Source organism: Chlorocebus sabaeus, chromosome 16 (genome assembly GCF_047675955.1).
Source record: "Chlorocebus sabaeus isolate Y175 chromosome 16, mChlSab1.0.hap1, whole genome shotgun sequence".
Taxonomy (NCBI): Eukaryota; Metazoa; Chordata; class Mammalia; order Primates; family Cercopithecidae; genus Chlorocebus; species Chlorocebus sabaeus.
In genome coordinates, this window is record NC_132919.1 from 35,160,444 (window position 1) to 35,180,057 (window position 19,614).

General features: G+C 39.4%; 1 protein-coding gene across 16 annotated transcripts in view; it reads left to right on the forward strand.

Moving 5' to 3' along the window:
* Window positions 1-19,614, forward strand: part of SYNRG (synergin gamma) — a 96,738-nt gene that overhangs the window by 44,520 nt on the left and 32,604 nt on the right. For all 16 annotated transcript variants that reach the window (XM_008011134.3, XM_008011131.3, XM_008011133.3 and 13 more), the window contains 3 exons: window positions 4,699-4,817; window positions 5,336-5,398; window positions 13,011-13,955. In XM_008011134.3, the coding sequence (XP_008009325.1) occupies window positions 4,699-4,817; window positions 5,336-5,398; window positions 13,011-13,955 (1,127 nt within the window). The remainder of the gene's footprint in view (window positions 1-4,698; window positions 4,818-5,335; window positions 5,399-13,010; window positions 13,956-19,614) is intronic.

Genomic DNA, 19,614 nt, shown 5'->3' on the forward strand with positions numbered 1-19,614 from the left:
TATAAAATGTATTCCCTAGTTTATGATAATCTGTACTCCAAATTGTTTTAAAAAGAGATTTGTTAAATCATGATGTGAATAGCTAAGCCTAGGAGAGACCATTTTGGACAGAAAATGGGCATTATTTGTTAGAGAAGATGAAAAGGCAAGTAAGATGTTAGGAGTAGACCGGGATGGAGAACATTGTTAGTCTGTGAGAAAATAACATTAGTAAGGGACAGCACCAGTTGTGGGGTGCCTTATGACTTATGACATACTCTATTTTAAAGCATTTTAGGAGTAAGAAGTGGCACAATGAAAGTGATTCTTGCTACTGTGTATAGGATAAATTCAATTGCCATGGTAATCCTGCTGTGACATGATGAGAATTACTCAGGGTTTAGAGTTACAGACACCGAACAGTTTATATCTGAGAAATTGGTTAGACTCGATGTTGAACTAGATGTCAGAGTCAAAGGAGAGATGGCAATTGAGCCCGCGCATAAAACCTGAAGGGCCTCTGGAAGGCAGCAACATCATCCAGTTACTCATTCAGAAAATACTATGTGCCGGGCACTCGGGAGCCTAGACTAATCAACAAAGCAGATATGGGACATTGATCATAGAAAAGTTAACAAGTCCAAGACAATCCTAAGTCAAAAGAACAAAGCTGGAGGCATCACGCTACCTGACTTCAAACTATACTACAAGGCTACAGTAACCAAAACAGCATGGTACTGGTACCAAAACAGAGATATAGACCAATGGAACAGAACAGAGTCCTCAGAAATAATACCACACATCTACAGCCATCTGATCTTTGACAAACCTGACAAAAACAAGAAATGGGGAAAGGATTCCCTATTTAATAAATGGTGCTGGGAAAACTGGCTAGCCATAAGTAGAAAGCTGAAACTGGATCCTTTCCTTACTCCTTATACGAAAATTAATTCAAGATGGATTAGAGACTTAAATGTTAGACCTAATACCATAAAAATCCTAGAGGAAAACCTAGGTAGTACCATTCAGGACATAGGCATGGGCAAAGACTTCATGTCTAAAACACCAAAAGCAACGGCAGCAAAAGCCAAAATTGACAAATGGGATCTCATCAAACTAAAGAGCTTCTGCACAGCAAAAGAAACTACCATCAGAGTGAGCAGGCAACCTACAGAATGGGAGAAAATTTTTGCAATCTACTCATCTGACAAAGGGCTAATATCCAGAACCTACAAAGAACTCAAACAAATTTACAAGAAAAAAACAAACAACCCCATCCAAAAGTGGGCAAAGGATATGAACAGACATTTCTCAAAAGAAGACATTCATACAGCCAACAGACACATGAAAAAATGCTCATCATCACTGGCCATCAGAGAAATGCAAATCAAAACCACAATGAGATACCATCTCACACCAGTTAGAATGGCGATCATTAAAAAGTCAGGAAACAACAGGTGCTGGAGAGGATGTGGAGAAATAGGAACACTTTTACACTGTTGGTGGGATTGTAAACTAGTTCAACCATTATGGAAAACAGTATGGCGATTCCTCAAGGGTCTAGAACTAGATGTACCATATGACCCAGCCATCCCATTACTGGGTATATACCCAAAGGATTATAAATTATGCTGCTATAAGGACACATGCACACGTATGTTTATTGCAGCACTATTCACAATAGCAAAGACTTGGAATCAACCCAAATGTCCATCAGAGACAGATTGGATTAAGAAAATGTGGCACATATACACCATGGAATACTATGCAGCCATAAAAAAGGATGAGTTTGTGTCCTTTGTAGGGACATGGATGCAGCTGGAAACCATCATTCTTAGCAAACTATCACAGGAACAGAAAACCAAACACCGCATGTTCTCACTCGTAGGTGGGAACTGAACAATGAGATCACTTGGACTCGGGAAGGGGAACATCACACACCGGGGCCTATCATGGGGAGGGGGGAGGGGGGAGGGATTGCATTGGGAGTTATACCTGATGTAAATGACGAGTTGATGGGTGCAGCACACCAACATGGCACAAGTATACATATGTAGCAAACCTGCACGTTGTGCACATGTACCCTACAACTTGAAGTTTAATAATAATAAATAAATTAAAAAAAAAAAAAAAAAAAAAAAAAAAAAGAAAAGTTAACAAGGGGGCCAGGGTTGGCCAGGCACGGTGGCTCATGCCTGTAATCCCAGCACTTTGGGAGGCCGAGGCAGACGGATCATCTGAGGTCAGGAGTTTGAGACCAGCCTGGCCAACATGACGAAACCCCGTCCCTACAAAAAAAATAAATAAAAATAAAAATACAAAAATTACCCAGGCATGGTGGTGTGTGCCTGTAATTCCAGCTACTTGGGAGGCTGAGTCAGGAGAATTGCTGAACCTGAGAGGTAGAGTTTGCAGTGAGCCAAGATCGCGCCACTGCACTCCACAGCCTGGGAGACAGAGTGAGAAGTTGTCTTATTAAAAAAAAAAAAAGGCTGGCGGGGAAGGCTGGGTGCAGTGGCTCTTGCCTGTAATCCTAGCGCTTTGGGAGGTGGATCCGTTGAGCCCAGGAGTTCAAGACCAGCCTAGAAAACCTATGGAGACGCCATCTCTACCAAAAATGCAAAAATTACCTGGGCATGGTGGTACATGCCTGTAGTACCAGCTGTCCCAACTACTTGGGATGCTGAGGCAGGAGAATCACTTGAACCCAGGAGGTCGAAACTGCAGTGTGCCATGATCGTGCCGCTGCACTCCAGCCTGGGCAACAGAGCAAGACGCTGTCTCAAAAAATAAATAAAAGTTCACAAAGGGTTAATGTACAGGAGTTTGGGGTTAGTTAGTTTATTCTGCTGAGATCAAAATATTTCTTTTTAAATGTATATATTTAGCAGGGTAAGCAACTAAATAAAACTACCACAGTCATATGGAGTGATTGTAAAACACTAATAGATTCACTAGAGAAAATGCAAAATACTTTTTTATGCCGAATTTTTTAAGTCTTACCTTTCAGTAGAATACAGGTTCGTAAGTGTAAAATCAATATGCCTTTCTCACTTGAGTATTTTCGTTAGTATGAAAGGGTAGAAATAACTGCCTTCATGTTTGGAACGGATGATGAGTACTGTGTAACTGGCATAAACACTTTCATGGTGATTACAGTGTTTTTTTTTAAAATAACTTCAGAGAAAGTACTGGAATGAAATATTCATTTGCAGTGTGCATAAAATTACAGTCTGAGTCATAACTTTTTTTGAATGGAATTTTGTTGACTTTAATCAGCAAGCAGTAGTTCATTACCCTGAAGATCCTGGTTTTTTTTTTCCCAATTCTGTGAATATAATTTTAAAATTAATCAATTAAGTGTAACATGTAGTAGAAAGATTTTTACCAATGAGCCTTAAAAGGCCATAGCTAAAGTTGGAGGGTCATGAAAAATAAAGAAATCATTCAACTTTTGGGTTTTTTTTTCCCCTAAGATGTTAATTGCCTTTATTCCCGTGTAACATCCTGTACAGTGAATTGTACTTTAATTACTTATGGAACTTTTAAAAAGTCAACTTACAATGTATAGATGATGGCTTATTTCATTTGTCAAGATCAGTTATGTAGCAGCTGTTTGGTGGTGATGTGAAATCATAATATTTGATAGCATTAAGTCCTAAAGGACTGTGTACCCCATTAGCATGCAGCTGCCAGAGCCTAGTTTTTACCTTGCTTGTAAGCCACTGATAAGAAGATTTAAATGACTGTGGAAATATTTTTGCTCCAGGGCAAAGAACTCAATAGAAATCCATTTATATAACTTGTGCATGGTATTGAATGACACAAACTAGTGGTGGAATGTAGTCATTCATATGTAAAGGTAGTTTTTCCAGGGAGCTGCCCGGGTCTGATAAGGGAAGAAGAAGAAAAAAAAAATAAGTAATGCTTTTATAGTATATGTTTAAGCCTTCTAAGAATTACCCACAGAGATACTACTCATTACGCTACTTTTCCATCCAGCATGAAATATGTCCACAGGCAAAAGTATCTTTATCTAATTTTGAAGTGATTGTTGTTTTGTTACAAAGATAGCTTCTGAAACCGCTGATGTGATCCTTGTAAAAATGCAAATTGTATTAACTCTACGGCAGCTTATCAGATGTATGCACTTCTACCGGTAGGCAATGCAGTACAGTCAGAAGAAGAACAATTTACATTTGTCTTGGACAACATTTCATAAATAGATTTTTATCTTAACTGTTCTACCTCTGCACTCTGTACCCATTGAAGATAATAATTTATATTAAGGTTAATATGATTTATTTTAAAATATTGAGTATACATATGTGGATCAGTTCACTTTTATAGTTTTATGGACCTTAAGTTAAAATTGCAGGAAGTCATCATTCTTTAATAACCTACTTCCAATGCCATTCCAGTTATTATGGCTTAAAGAGGTGCTTAGACAGCATGGATCTGACCCCTCTTCATTTAATTAAGAAAAAAATGATTGGGTAATGTGTTTTATCTGTTTTTTTGTTTTTGTTTTTGTTTTTTTTTTAGAAAAAGGACATTTTTTTCTTTGTGGTGTATATGTATACTATATAGTTTCTAACTTTTAAAGCAGAGAGCCATGAGTTTTAATGAAATCCCTGTTTGCCATTTTAATTCGAACTTCTTTTTTGATGATAAAGGAAGCATTCAATGTCATCAAAACATGTTTCTTTTTTCCTTTAGTGCCCCTTCTTTGTTGATGCCACTTCCCGGAACTAAAGCATTGCCTTCAATGGACAAATATGCTGTGTTTAAAGGAATTGCAGCTGACAAGTCCTCTGAAAATACTGTTCCACCTGGAGGTAAAAACAGTGGGTAAATTCATAAACTTGTGAATGCTAAATTGCATATTTAAATTGTATGAATCTTTAAGTGGGGTTCTTCTGTGTGCTAAATGTGTAAAATGCCTATACCACATGTTAAGAGTGTTTGGCGGCCGGGTGCGGTGGCTCACGCCTGTAATCCCAGCACTTTGGGAGGCTGAGGCGGGCAGATCACGAGGTCAGGAGATCGAGGCCATCCTGGCTAACACAGTGAAACTCCATCTCTACTAAAAGTGCAAAAAATTAGCCGGGCATGGTGGCGGGCGCCTGTAGTCCCACCTACTTGCGAGGCTGAGGCAGGAGAATGGTGTGAGCCCGGGAGGCAGAGCTTGTGGTGAGCCAAGATTGCACCACTGCACTACTCTAGCCTGGGTGACGGAGCGAGACTGTCTCAAAAAAAAAAAAAGAGTGTTTGGTTAAACCAATCTGCCTGACTTCCTGGAGCTGTAATTTCAGGATTCCTAACATTAATTGAGCTTCTGTCCTTTCTGTCATAGATCCTGGTGATAAATATAGTGCTTTCAGAGAACTCGAACAGACAGCAGAGAATAAACCTTTAGGTAAGTTTTTGAGTCCTTAAAAGGATAAATTATTTCCATTTTTAATAAAAAAGGGATTTTTGATGGTTCTTTCCATGGCATTCCTTTATTTTAGTGTGTGCGTGTGTGTGTGTGTGTGTGTGTGTGTGTGTGTGTTTAGGAGAAAAAAACTAAATAGATAAAACAATATGGTATAGTAGTGATGTTTATAATAGATACTCTTAAGTATTCTACTTCAGAAAACCTTAATAATAGCAACTGTGTTTAGGCCAGGGGCGGTGGCTCATGCCTGTAATCCCAGCAGTTTGGAAGGCCGAGGAAGGTGGATCACCTGAGGTCAGGAGTTTGAGACCACCCTGGCCAACATGGCAAAACCCTGTCTCTACTAAAAATACGAAAATTAGCCGGGTGTGGTGGTGCACACCTGTAGTCCCAGGTACTCAGGAGGCTGAGGCAGGAGAATTGCTTGAACCCAGGAGGTGGAGGTTGCAGTGAGCTGAGATTGTGCCACTGCACTCCAGCCTGGGTGACAGAGCAAGACTCCATCTCAGAAAAAAAAAAAAAAAAGCTACTGTTTTTAAAAAATATCATAATAGGATCAGACACAGTTGCTCACACCTGTAATCCCAGCACTTCGGGAGACTGATCTGGGCAGATCACCTGAGGTCAGGAGTTCGAGACCAGCCTCGCCAACCTAGTGAAACCCCATCTCTACTAAAAATACAAAAAAGTTAGCCTGGCATAGTGACACGTGCCTGTAGTCCTAGCTACTCAGGAGGCTGAGGCACAAGAATCGCTTGAACTCAGGGAGACAGAGGTTGCAGTGAGCCAAGATCATAAAAAAAAAAAAGAAAAGATAGGTACTGAATGGGGGATTATCTAATAGAAGGGAAATAAGATTACTTCTTATAGTTCTGGAAATTACAAGGAGTTAAATGTACTTGAGAATTACTTATTTTCTAAAATTTAGGGCATGCCAGGCACAGTGGCTCATGCCCGTAATTCCAGCACTTTGAGAGTCCAAAACGGGAGGATGGCTTGAGCCCAGGAGTTTGAGACCAACCTGGGCAATATAGTGAGACCTTGTCTCTACAAAAAAAAAAAAATTTAGCCAGGTGTAGTGATGCACACCTGTGGTCCCAGCTACTCGAGAGGCTGAGGTGGGAGGATTGCTTGAGCCTGGGAGGTGGAGGCTACAATGAGCCCTAATTGTGCCACCGAACCCTAGCCTGGGCAGCAAGCAAGACTCCATCTCAATCAATCAATAAAAATACAATAAAACAAAATTTGGGGCAAATTCCAAATCAGTGTTGTTTCCTTTGAAGATAGGACATTCCCTTTCATGGGAAGCTTGCATGACAAGTTAAATTCCCTTGTGAAATGAGAGCTGTGGTTACTCTGATTTATTACACTGCTCAACGAGGCTTGAAGTATTAGCAGTACAGCAATCTGTGTACTGTAAAGGCAGCAACTAGTCTTTTTTTTCTTAAAACAGAGTTTTATTCTTGTCAGCCAGGCTGGAGTGCAATGGCATGATCTCAGCTCACTGCAGCCAATACCTCTCGGGTTCAAGTGATTCTTCTGTCTCAGCCTCTTGAGTAGCTGGGATTACAGGTACTTGCCCCCATGCCTGGCTAATTTTCATATTTTTAGTAGAGACAGGGTTTCACCATGTTGGCCAGGCTGGTCTCAAACTCCTGACCTCAGGTGATCTGCCCACCTCGGCTTTCCACAGTGCTGGGATTGCAGACGTGAGCCATCATACTTGGCCAGTCTTTTTCTTTTCAAGATTTTTTTTTCTATTACTGTTGCGGTACCTGGTACCATTATTATTTGTTATTTTTTAGCTATTCACTCATGATCTAGAAATAACACATTCTAGAATAACATTATTAAAAACAACTTGATTAAGGCATAGTCACTGCTACCTATTATAAAGCAGGTATAAGGTACTTTACATTCACAGAGGTATAATATAGTACTGTCTTACATCTATAATACTAGAGCGTACAATTAAAAAGACTTTATATAAGATTTGATTCTACTTTTCCAGTAGAGAGCCCAAAGGTTGGTATGACACAGCTCTCATACAGAAATGCACCTTCTTAGCTAGGATTTTCTTTCAGTAGTAGCATGGTTATAGGTACTCACTTTTCTTCATGAACATCAGCTAAAAATAATTTTAAAACAAACAAATGAAACATTGGATTCCTACAAAGATGACCAAGTGGGGGTAAGCAGGACTCAACCAAACTCATATTTTACCAGATCCCTCGTGTTTGAACAGTGAGAGCTCTGTGAAAGAAAGGGAATGGCAAGCAGCACTTCAAAATTTGGGCCACAACCAAAACACAGGATCATTTCAAACAGAAGCAGTAACCAAACAATGCTCACTTAGTATGTTCAAGGATGCCAACATCAATATTCAGTCATCTGCACACTCATCCAGTAAGAATGGGTGATCAGTTACTATACTTGGCTTGCATTAAACTGAATCACCACTCTACAAGATTTTCAAGATTGGCTGTAATTTAATGAGAAAGATGAAGAGAGGGGTTTATGTGTACGTGTGGTTACCATCTCTAATAGTAAGACTTAGAGTACAAGGGAGTATAAAATGATCATTCGAGAGTCATATATCCGAAAGTTATATTTGTGGTTAAATCCTACTGTAAACGTGATGTGTAGGGTTTAGATAACCCATGGGTCAAAGTATGTTCTCGAAAGCTTAATTGTGCATGCTATGAAATGTGTATACTCTAATGAGAATTTCCTGTTTCCTCTGGGAACAATACCACATTCTATCTTTACATATTGAATGCTCAGACTTGGGACATCCTTCAGCAATCTTTTATTTCCACCCTTCTGCTAGGTTGGAGAGATGGTGGGTAGGTATGGTAGGAACTGTATTGCTTAATCATCTCTAAAAAAGGGAAGCCCACCTCTTATAAAAATATTCAACCTCTTTTAACTGTTAGGTTCTAGAAATGTTTGCTTGTGTTTCATCCAAGCTTTTAGAATGTAATAGCCATTTCTTCCTCAGTATCAGATACACAGTGGGAGTAACAGAGTGGGAGTAACAGAAATAAACAGAGTAACAGTGTGGGAGTAACAGAGATAAACCCGAGGGGAACTTTTGACTTGTGAGGTTTTTATTTGCACCTAGCAATGTCTTTTCATCAACACTTGGGCCAAGACAAGTTTGGAGTAAAGAGCACATAGTTTAACCTGAGGGTTCTTTGTGTAATGTGGTATTAATGACCATAATATGTATTCCTGTAACAGACAATAGGAAAAGACAGTGGTGCCACCAGTATGTAAGCAGTACCTTAGTCCTGCTTTTTCAATACTTTTTTTTTTTTTTTGAGACAGTGTTATGTTCTGTCATCCAGCCTGGAGTGCAGTGGTGCAGTCATAGCTCACAGCAGCTTCCAGCTCCTGGACTCAAGCAACCTCAGCCTCCCTCCCAAGTAGCTAGAACTGTAGATGTGCACCATCACAATGGGGTCTTGCCCTGTTGCCCAGGCTAGTCTTGAACTCCTGGCCTCAAGCAGTCTTTCCAGCTCAGCCTCCCTAAATGCTGGGATTACAAGTGTGAGCCACCGTGGCCAACCAAATTTCAGTACTTTTTTAAAAAAGTTCCAGATTGTTGTTATTTTCATTTGCTTGCTTTCATTCCTATCTTAATTCTAAGGTCTTCCAAGTAGAGTTACCAACTGTGTTCATTTTAGGAGAATAGATTTTATTTTCCTAAATGGTATGATATCTTTTTTATACTCATTAAAAATACATTGATTTGACTTTGTTAAAGTACATTAGTATCTTAGAATTTATGAAGAATCTTATAGTATTGTGTTCAGAGCTGTGGGTTGCTTAGGTTACTGAATAACAGAGTTTAATAATATTTCCTTTTTTCCATCTCCACAGTTTAAGCCATAAATTAAAGTAAATGAGGAAAATGTTCTTTATAAATAAATGGCACATTTTTATTGAAGTTTTAGCAAAAAAGTGGATTCTTTTGAGATTTTTTAGAGCCTAAAAAGTGACAGGAGAGGGAAACTTATGAGTATGTAGACATTAACCAAAAAGCTAACCATGAAATAATATGCTTAATATGTCTTCTGATAGACAAGCTTCCATTGACTGTGACTAATTTATTTGCCAACAGATTCCCTTTGTAAACCCACCCATTTTTATTTCCTTTTAACCCTTTCACCCAGCTTACATTTCCATTGGAAAAGTTTACAATTCATCAGTAAGTGTAGTTTGCTGTGGTGATTGAAATACACAAACAAAGCAATACTTGTCAATTTCACAGATATTTCAAAGCAATGCATTAAAAATTTAGGCTGTGATAAAAATGGCTGCTTATTACCTCTACATTTACAGAAATAATACAAATATAATCAGTGATACTACTAATTTAAAATTCTAGGGTGAATTTTAAAAGTTTTACATCTTCTATCAGTTTGTGAAATTGACTTGAGTTTTACTAGTGGTATGTCTTACAAATATAAATTACAGGAAATCTGAATGCGGTTCCTCTCTTATTAGATGAATTCCTTGGTGTTGATGAATTATGGTGATGAATTGGTTAACTATCTCAGGTTAGGAGGAAAAATCAGCTTGTACTGTTTTTGGTGCTTTTTTTTCATCTTCTATATCCAAGTATATATCTTATTACAAGCACAGTATATTTTATTTTTAAAATTTATTTATATTTATTTATTTATTTATTTTTGAGACAGAGTTTCGCTCTTGTTGCCCCAGCTGGAGTGCAATGGTACAATCTCGGCTCACTGCAATCTGCCCCCCGGGTTCAAGCGATTCTCCTCCCTCAGCCTCCCAAGTAGCTGGGATTACAGGCACCTCCCACTACACCCAGCTAATTTTTTGTATTTTTAGTAGAGATGGGGTTTTACCATGTTGGCCATCCTGGAACTCCAGACCTCAGGTGACCCACCCGCCTTGGCCTCCCAAAGTGCAAGGATTACAGGCATGAGCCACCGTGCCCAGCCCAAGCACAGTATATTTTAAGCCTTATTTTAAGCATTATTTTATATACCAATTTAAGAATTGGATTTTGGTTATTTTAATTTACTTAATTTTAACCTCCAGAAATGGCAGTCTTTTTTTTCTTTTTAATAATAAATGATGTTGGTTGGTATAGCTATATTTTTTTTTTTTAATTTTTATTTTTGAGACAGTCTCTCTCTGTCCCCCAGGCTGGAGTGCAGTGGTGAGATCTTGGCTCACTGCAACCTCCACCTCCCAGGTTCAAACAATTGTTGTGCCTCAGCCTCCCAAGTAGCTGGGATTACAGGCATGTGCCTCCATGCCCAGCTAATTTTTCTGTATTTTTAGTAGAGATGGGGTTTCTCCATGTTGGCCAGGCTCGTCTTGAACTCCTCCTGGCTTCAAGTGATAACGCCCGCCTGGGCCTTCCAAAGTGCTAGGATTACAGGTGTGAGCCACTGTGCCTGGCCTTGGCATAACTATATTTACATTTGGCTTATCTCTAGTTTTTATTACCTGGTATAGCCTAGTGGATTTTATGGTAGACCTTCAGGTGCTATTAGAAAACTGAGATCGTCTGCATCCTGACGCTCTACCTGAGTGATAACATTACTATGATAATAAAGAATATAGAAACCTTTTAAGAATCACAGGCCTTGGGCCGGGCGCTGCAGCTCACGCCTGTAGTCCCAGTACTTTGGGAGGCCGAGGCAGGTGGATCACCTGAGGTCAGGAGTTTGAGACTAGCCTAGCCAATGTGGTGAAACCCCGTCTCTACTAAAAATACAAAATTTAGCCAGGCGTGGTGGCAGGCGCCTGTAATCCCAGCTACTTGGGAGGCTGAGGCAGGAGAATCGCTTGAACCCATGAGGAAGAGGTTTCAGTGAGCCGAGATCACACCATTGCACTCCAGCCTGGGCGACAAGAACAAAACTCTGTCTCAAAAAAGAAAAAAAAAAGAATCACAGGCCTAAATTTTTATCGGTATCTTAACTGAGTCTGTTTAATTATTTATGAGAAGTACATAAGTACCCACATTATTTAACCAGAATATCAAAATAAACAATTCTAGGACACATGTTTCTCAGGATCTCCTGAGAACTGTGTCATGGGCAAAAGAAATTTTATTAAAAAATAAAAAATATGCCAGGCGCAGTGGCTCACGCCTGTAATCCCAGCACTTTGGGAGGCTGAGGCAGGCGGATCACGAGGTCAGGAGATTGAGACCATCCTGGCCTCCCACACCCCATCTCTTGCTGAAAAAAAAAAAATTAGCCAGGCGTGGTGGCGAGTGCCTGTAGTCCCAGCTACTCGGGAGACTGAGGCAGGAGAATGGTGTGAACCTGGGAGGTGGAGCTTGCAGTGAACCGAGATTGCACCACTGCACTCCAGCCCGGGTGACAGAGCGAGACTCTGTTTCAAAAAATAAAAAATAAATAAAGGCTGGATACAGTGGCTCAAGCCTGTAATCCCAGCACTTTGGGAGGCCGAGGCGGGCGGATCACCTGAGGTCAGGAGTTCAAGACCAACCTCAACATGGAGAAACCCCGTCTCTACTAAAAATACAAAATTAGCCGGGCATGGTGGTGCATGCCTGTAATGCCAGCTACTCAGAAAGCTGAGGCAAGAGAATTGCTTGAAACTGGGAGGCGGAGGTTGCAGTGAGCAGAGATCACACCATTGCACTCCAGCCTGGGCAACAAGAACAAACTCCATCTCAAAAAAAAAAAAAAAAAAAATTCCGTCAGTTACTCCATTCTCAGAGTAGCATAATATAAACTAAAGTCTAAATTATAGCTTCCAAAACTTTGTTGTAATAGAGTTGGTATTCAAATCCTTTTGAATTTTAATAAATAAAAATAAGTGCTCATTGATGCAGTGAGACAGCTAATTTGTAGAAAAGCTCAAGTGCTTAGAGACTTTTTTTTCTGTGAGATTCAGCTTATTAGAGAGTATGGGGAGGAGCTGCTTTACAGTGTGCCCCACCTAGAATGCTTTGCAAATAAATAGATACCTTTTCAAACATTGTCATCAAAGCTCCCTTCAAATTAATGCCTTCCTTTACTTGAGCAAGACCACATAGTATCTAAGGTTATTCTTAAAGTGCCTGGCTGAACCAAGTATTGTCCATCCTGAATATTAGATGTAGGATTTTTCATAATACTTCATTGGTACCTCTGATTTTTTTTTTAACCAGGTAACATGTTTTATCTTTAAAGCGCCACTATTTTAATATGCCTCTCTTCAAGAACCTCTAACCCTATTTCTTATTGTATTGTCTGCTTGGCTGGCTAGCTGTGGGAACAAAACGTCTTGAGAGAAGTGCTTTTAGCCAGCTGTAGGATCTAGAGCTAGGGGAGATCCCACACTAAAAGCATGAGCAAATGAAAATGGTAATGGCAGGTACTTTCAGTTTGATTTCTGTTTATTTCAGTATCACTAGACCTCAGTGTGGAAACAAATGTGTAGTTCGATAGGGTTTAAACTATAAACATTATTAAGTAATGTCAAGTCAGTGGAGAAAAGTCTGTAAAATTATGCTTGCAGTTTAATATGCTGTGCATTATATGGTTTTCAGTTCAGCATTCCTATTTTTGGGTGGTATTTTTTCTTTCAGGAGAAAGCTTTGCAGAATTCAGATCTGCAGGAACTGATGATGGTTTCACCGATTTTAAAACAGCCGATAGTGTATCACCACTAGAGCCACCGACAAAAGACAAAACTTTTCCGCCATCCTTCCCCTCAGGAACTATACAACAGAAACAACAAACACAAGTGAAAAATCCTCTGAACTTAGCAGACCTAGATATGTTTTCCTCAGTTAATTGCAGCAGCGAGAAACCATTGTCTTTTTCAGCTGCATTTAGCACATCAAAATCAGTTTCCACACCACAGTCAACAGGTTCTGCTGCTGCTACGACAGCATTGGCATCAACGAAAACTTCTAGTTTGGCTGATGAGTTTGGAGAATTCAACCTTTTTGGGGAATATTCTGGTCTACCACCTGTTGGGGAGCAGGATGACTTTGCAGATTTTATGGCTTTCAGTAATAGCTCTATTTCATCTGAGCAAAAGCCAGATGACAAATATGATGCCCTTAAAGAGGAAGCCAGTCCTGTTCCTCTAACCAGCAACATGGGCAGCACAGTGAAGGGTGCACAAAACCTAACTGCTGTGTCTACCAAGTATGATGTCTTCAGACAACTTTCTCTGGAAGGATCTGGACTAGGTGTTGAAGACCTAAAAGATAACACTCCTTCAGGAAAAAGTGATGATGATTTTGCTGACTTCCACTCCAGTAAATTTTCTTCCATAAACTCGGACAAAGCCCTGGGAGAGAAAGCAGTGGCTTTCAGACACACCAAAGAAGACTCTGCATCAGTGAAGTCCTTGGATCTCCCTTCCATTGGTGGCAGCAGTGTCGGCAAGGAGGACTCTGAAGATGCACTCTCTGTTCAGTTTGACATGAAATTGGCTGATGTGGGAGGAGATCTTAAGCATGTCATGTCTGATAGCTCTTTGGATTTACCAACAGTTAGTGGCCAGCATCCTCCTGCTGCAGGTGAGGAATTGGTGAGATTGCTCTGGTGATGGTGTTGTAGATTTAAAGATGAGTCTGGGGGTGTTGATTTACATGAGTAAGGCTCTGGCCCTTTATCTTTATGAATTTCTAATAATCAACCTCTTTGTTGCCAGTCTCCTTAAAGCAGTATTAAATTTGATTCTATGGATACTTGCATATATGGATACTGTGGCTACTGTGGAACTTAGATTGGGTAGCTAAAATATTTTTATTTTTGAAATCTAGCACCAGCTTGGTGTTAGAGGCACATAAAAACTCACTGCTAAATGAACCTCACATTGCCAGAAATTTGATAAGGACTTTTGCAGTGCCAGCAGTGTTTCTCCATTTCTGTGAGTAAAATCATTGTTTCCCTCTCCTTTTTTCTTCTCTTGGATATACACAGCAACTGCCAGTATAGTATTCTGTTGGATTTACAGAAACTAACTCTCGTTAGGCCAAGAAAGTAAAAATTTCTAACCACTTGTAGTGCAGTTTGCCACATCCCTTTAAGAGAAGAAGAGAGAAAGAGTTTATATATGAATGTTCTTTATGTCAGGGTCTGGCAAAGAGGAGGGCGTGTGTTGTCAGTGGAATCCAGGAGCTGTTTTCAGTGTTAACTCTGTTACTAGAAATATTAAGTTGTAACAAATCTGTAGATACTAGAATAGGGTAACTGCTAACTTTCTGATAAAATGTTTGAAAACATCTTATTAGGGAGCCCTCTGAATTCTGTGTGGATTTACATGTAGCAATTTACTCTCTACTTCAACTTCTGTCATAAAAACTAGATTCCCAAGTGTCCTGGTTTTTGTTTTGTTTTGTTTTTTGATATGTATATAGAAAGATAAACCTATTTTGTGGCCTTTTAATAATGAGAAATATCTCAGTATCACTGTATTATTCTAGAAAATGTATTATGCATATGAAAGGTTTGGTTTTGTCTAACTAGGGAGGGACACATGAGACACTTCCAAGTTTACAGATTCAGGCAGAAATTGTCAAGTCCTGTAGCTTTTGCATATGTCAAATTTGCAAGTCGGAAAACAAAATACATCCATCCTTTGGCTCTGGAAATGTAGGTATTCCTAAACAGGGTGCTGAATCAGGAGCAAGTTAGCAGAGACATTGCATATTTCATGTTGCTACTTGCTAAGGTATTTTTCAAATGCAGTGGGCGGTCTGAAGAGCTCCTGTGCCCTTGACTGTCTACTTTCTTTTTTTTCTTTTTTTTGTACTTTTCCTCAGAAATTTTCTTTTTTTTTTTTTTTTTTTTTTTTTTTTTTTTTTTTTTTTTGCTGCTGTTTGTTTGATAGAGTGATTTGGGTTTTTGTTTTGTTTTGTTTTGTTTTTTTTGTATAAGCTGCTTGAACCACAGCAGTTGGTTGCAAAGTGCTCTGTTTTCTGAACAATACTGGATTTTTATTTAAAAATCTCATAACATGTATACTAGCCTTTTGGACTCTGAAGCTACTAATTAGAAACTATTTTTCTGAAAGTGAATCTATATTCTTTCACAGTGCCAAGCTAGATGTCTTTATGAAATGAGTCTAATCCAGGTTTGGGGTGTCTTTTCCCCCCCATTTTATTTGGAGGTTGGTTTTTTGACCAAGCTTGTTCTTATTGACCTGTTAAAATAATCTTCTGTGCTCATGTTTTTATGTATGTTTGGAACATCCCCAGCTTGGAGCCTGTAATGTTCAAGCTAACTCTCTTCAGTTGGAGGATATTCTTAAAACAGATTGTTTCCTCCCATTGATCTGTAAACCTCCTGTCAGAAAGGAGCAGTATCCCTTTAGAGCGGTTGTTAAAAGGGGTGGATGTCTGACCAATGTGCTATATTGCTGTTGTGCAAAACTGCTGCATTAACGTATTGTAGAGGGTAAATGGCAAGGACTTATTCAGAGTAATGTGGTTTTATTTTATCCTCATGTTCACCACAGTATCTCTTGCTCTCTTAGTTTGAGGGTTAAAGGTACTTCTTGTTGGAGAAATAAGAAGTGAGCTGATGAAGAGAGAATAAAACCTGGTAGATTGCTGTCTGTGGACCTTAATCCTGTTTAGAAGCCCTAACTTAACTCTGAAGGGGATACTGTCTCTTTTACTCTTGCTATAATTCTTTGTATGGAAGGTAGATAATACTGATAACATTGCCTGATTTCTCTGCATATATTACATTTAACCCTTTGAGCCCTTGCTGCATATAATTTCAACTAGGCTGCTTTTTCCCCCGACTAAATTTAATCTGTGGCACTGAAGCATCTTGACGTGCAGTCATTAAAATCATATGGTTTTATTGGCAGCAAGAGCTGACCCTCATCTGTGACATTTTCAAAGGGTTAGCAAGACTTCTGTAGCTACCTACCTACCTACCTGTAAAGTAGCTCTTCTTTGACATTGAAAATCTTTGTATTTTAATTAGTGCCCTTTTTTTGGCTGCTTTTCTGATGTCTTTTTTTCAATTTAGACATTTTCTGTGTGAATGTGCCTTCGAATTTGCTTTAGTATATTCCTCTGCAAACACTGATCTGCATGCTTATTCTGATGACTTCTTTTCCAGCTCTTCTGTATCACTCTCTTTTGTGATCTGTAAGTCTTGTGTTAATAAATAATTCTTTGGCATATTTTGAAAGTGTGGGGATGTGTGTAATTTGTACTTTTTCAGGGTTAGACCAAAGAAATACCTGACTGGTACCAAGTTTAAAGCAATAGTATCCTGAGACTAGAGGGTTTTCCCCTTTAGTTTTGTTTCGTCAAACACCTGTCTTCTAAGAAAGTATTGGTACATTTTAGCCTTTGTTTCTTATAATTCCATTAATGTAAGTTTTTAACATGGCATTGCATTGAAATATAACTTCAGACGTAAATAAGAGTAAACCTTACACTACTTTACATGATAGGGAGAAAGAACATTTGTTGCAGTTTCTTCTCTTGAAGAAACTGATCATATTTTATTGTAGAGAATCTGTCTTTACTAGGCATGACATTGAAGAGAAGGGGAAGCTGAGGAAAAAGACCTAAGAGTTGAGTGTTGTGGAAAGAGTTAACTATAACTACCTAGTTATCCATAACTATCTAGTTATCTGTAACTAATTGCATAGTTCAAGCTACTACGTAGTTATAGATAACTAGATAGTTATAAACTTAATTTAAAATAAATCAAATAATATTGAAATGGACTTCTGAGCACAGTAAATGTAAACTGTATTTAAATTGATAATCTGCATAATAGAAAGTGTTCTGTATTAATAGCAGAAAGTCTTCAGGATGGAATTTGATTTGAGTTTGAAATTGGATACTCAGCCGGGCGCGGTGGCTCACGCCTATAATCCCAGCACTTTGGGAGGCCAAGGTGGGCGGACTGCTTGAGGCTGGTAGTTCATGACCAGCCTGGGCAACATGGTGAAACCCCATCTTTACCAAAAAATACAAAAATTAGTCGGACATGGTGGTGTGCACCTGTAGTCCCAGCTACTCAGGAGGTGAGGATCAGTTGATCCTGGGAGGTTGAGGCTATAGTGAGCTGTGATCACATCACTGCACTCCAGCCTGGGTGACAGAGCAAGACCCTGTCTCAAAGAAAGAAAAATTGGGTACTCCATCCTCTAATTGCAGAGCATGTTAGATTTGCAGTTATGTATTCTGTATGATGAAGCAACCCTCAGCCCTTTTTTTTTTCTTTTCTCATAGTACATAAAGCAAATTCTTAAAACAAGTTTGAGGGGGTGCATCTAACAAAGTAAGGGTTGAACCATTCTTATTTTTAAGAAAACAATTTCTAGAAGGACCAATGAAATGTAGCAACAAGTGTAGGTCAAACATGGAAAATATTTTCTCCATTTTAGAGTATGGTAACAGTAAAAAACCTTGAGAATATTACTGTGTTTCACGTTAGAAACCCAAAACCAATAAAATCCCTGGGGAAAGGGGATATTTCCATGGTTTATATTTTGTATTCTTATGTTTTGAGGCTTTAATTCTTTGTTCTTTTTTAGAATTTGAGGAAGGAAGGAAATTAAATCACTGAAGATGAAGACCTTTTTTTTTTTTTTTTGAGATGGAGTTTCATTCTTGTTGCCCAGGCTGGAGTGCAGTGGCGCGATCTCGGCTCAGTGCAACCTCTGCCTCCCAGGTTCAAGTGATTCTCCTGCCTCAGCCTCCTGAGTAGCTGGGATTACAGGCACATGCCCAACACACCCAGCTAATTTTGTATTTTTAGTAGAGACGGGGGTTTCTTCGTGTTGATCAGGCTGGTCTCGAACTCCTGACCTCAGGTAATCCGCCTGCCTTGGCCTCCCAAAGTGCTGAGATTACAGGCGTGAGCCACCATGCCTGTTTTTTTGTTTTGTTTTGTTTTTTAAGACAGAGTTTCCCTCTCGCCCAGTCTGGAGTGCAATGGTGTGATCTTGGATCTCAGCTCACTGCAACCTCTGCCTCCCAGGTTTGAGTGACTCCCCTGCCTCAGCCTCCCAAGTAACTGGGATTACAGGTGCCTGCCGCCACTCCCAGCTAATTTTTGTATTTTTAGTAGAGATGGGGGTTTCACCATGTTGGCCAGGCTGGTCTCAAACTCCTGACCTCAGGTGATCGATCCACTTGCCTCAACCTCCCAAAGTAGTGGAATTACAGGTGTGAGCTACTGCACCTAGCCTAGAAGAAGATGAGGATTTTGAATAGGATTCCTAAGAGATCACTTGTAGTGTCTTAAATATGCCATTTAAGAAAGAAAAAAAGTTGTATTTAGAGGTTTAGATTAACTCTGAGAAAAGCCAGGCCTGCCATTCAGAGTACAGCATTTTCCAGAGCATACTGCTTTAAAAAGTTGAATAATACTTCGTTTCAAAAACTTTGTATAAATGCATTGTATTTTATTTATGATATGTGCTGTTAACACATTTGAAAGAAAGAGATCTTACTGTAGCTTCCATTTAGTGATAATGCTAGCTGCCCTTTATTTTGGATTTTCCCATGCTATTTATAAGACCAATCTCTTGATGGCTTTGGCTGAGGAATTTCTTTGTCGATGGAATTCTGTAATGCTAGATTAATTGGTCCATGTAGGACTGCTTTATTTTAACTCTTTTCTGCATTTATCTGAGCAGGTTGCAGAAAATGACTGAATATAACTGTGCGTAAAGCATACATTCACAAATTGAGTAATGGATATTTCCAAAGCAACATTACTTTTTAGGGAGGTAGTTTTAATGTAATATAATGACTTAAACTTCTTTTGTAAAAAAGACTTGAAGAACTCTATGCTATAGGTTTAAACAAACAAAATACTGTTTTGTTTACCCTGATGCCATTAGTGCTTCACTTCATGTATCAGTACCTGAGAAGGTATACCCATGTATCTGTTGTTCTGTAGTCACTCTGTTGTTCACATCAAAATCCCTGTTGATTTTTAGAAGTAGCAAATGATGTCCGGGCGCAGTGGCTCACACTTGTAATCCCAGCACTTTGGGAGGCCAAGGCAGGTGGATCACCTGAGGTCAGGAGTTTGAGACCAGCCTGGCCAACATGGTGTAACCCTGTCTCTACTAAAAATACAAAAATTAGACGGGTGAGGTGGCGGGCGCCTGTAGTCCCAGCTACTCGGGAGGCCGAGGCACGAGAATTGCTTGAACCTGTGAGGCAGAGGTTGCAGTGAGCTGAGATT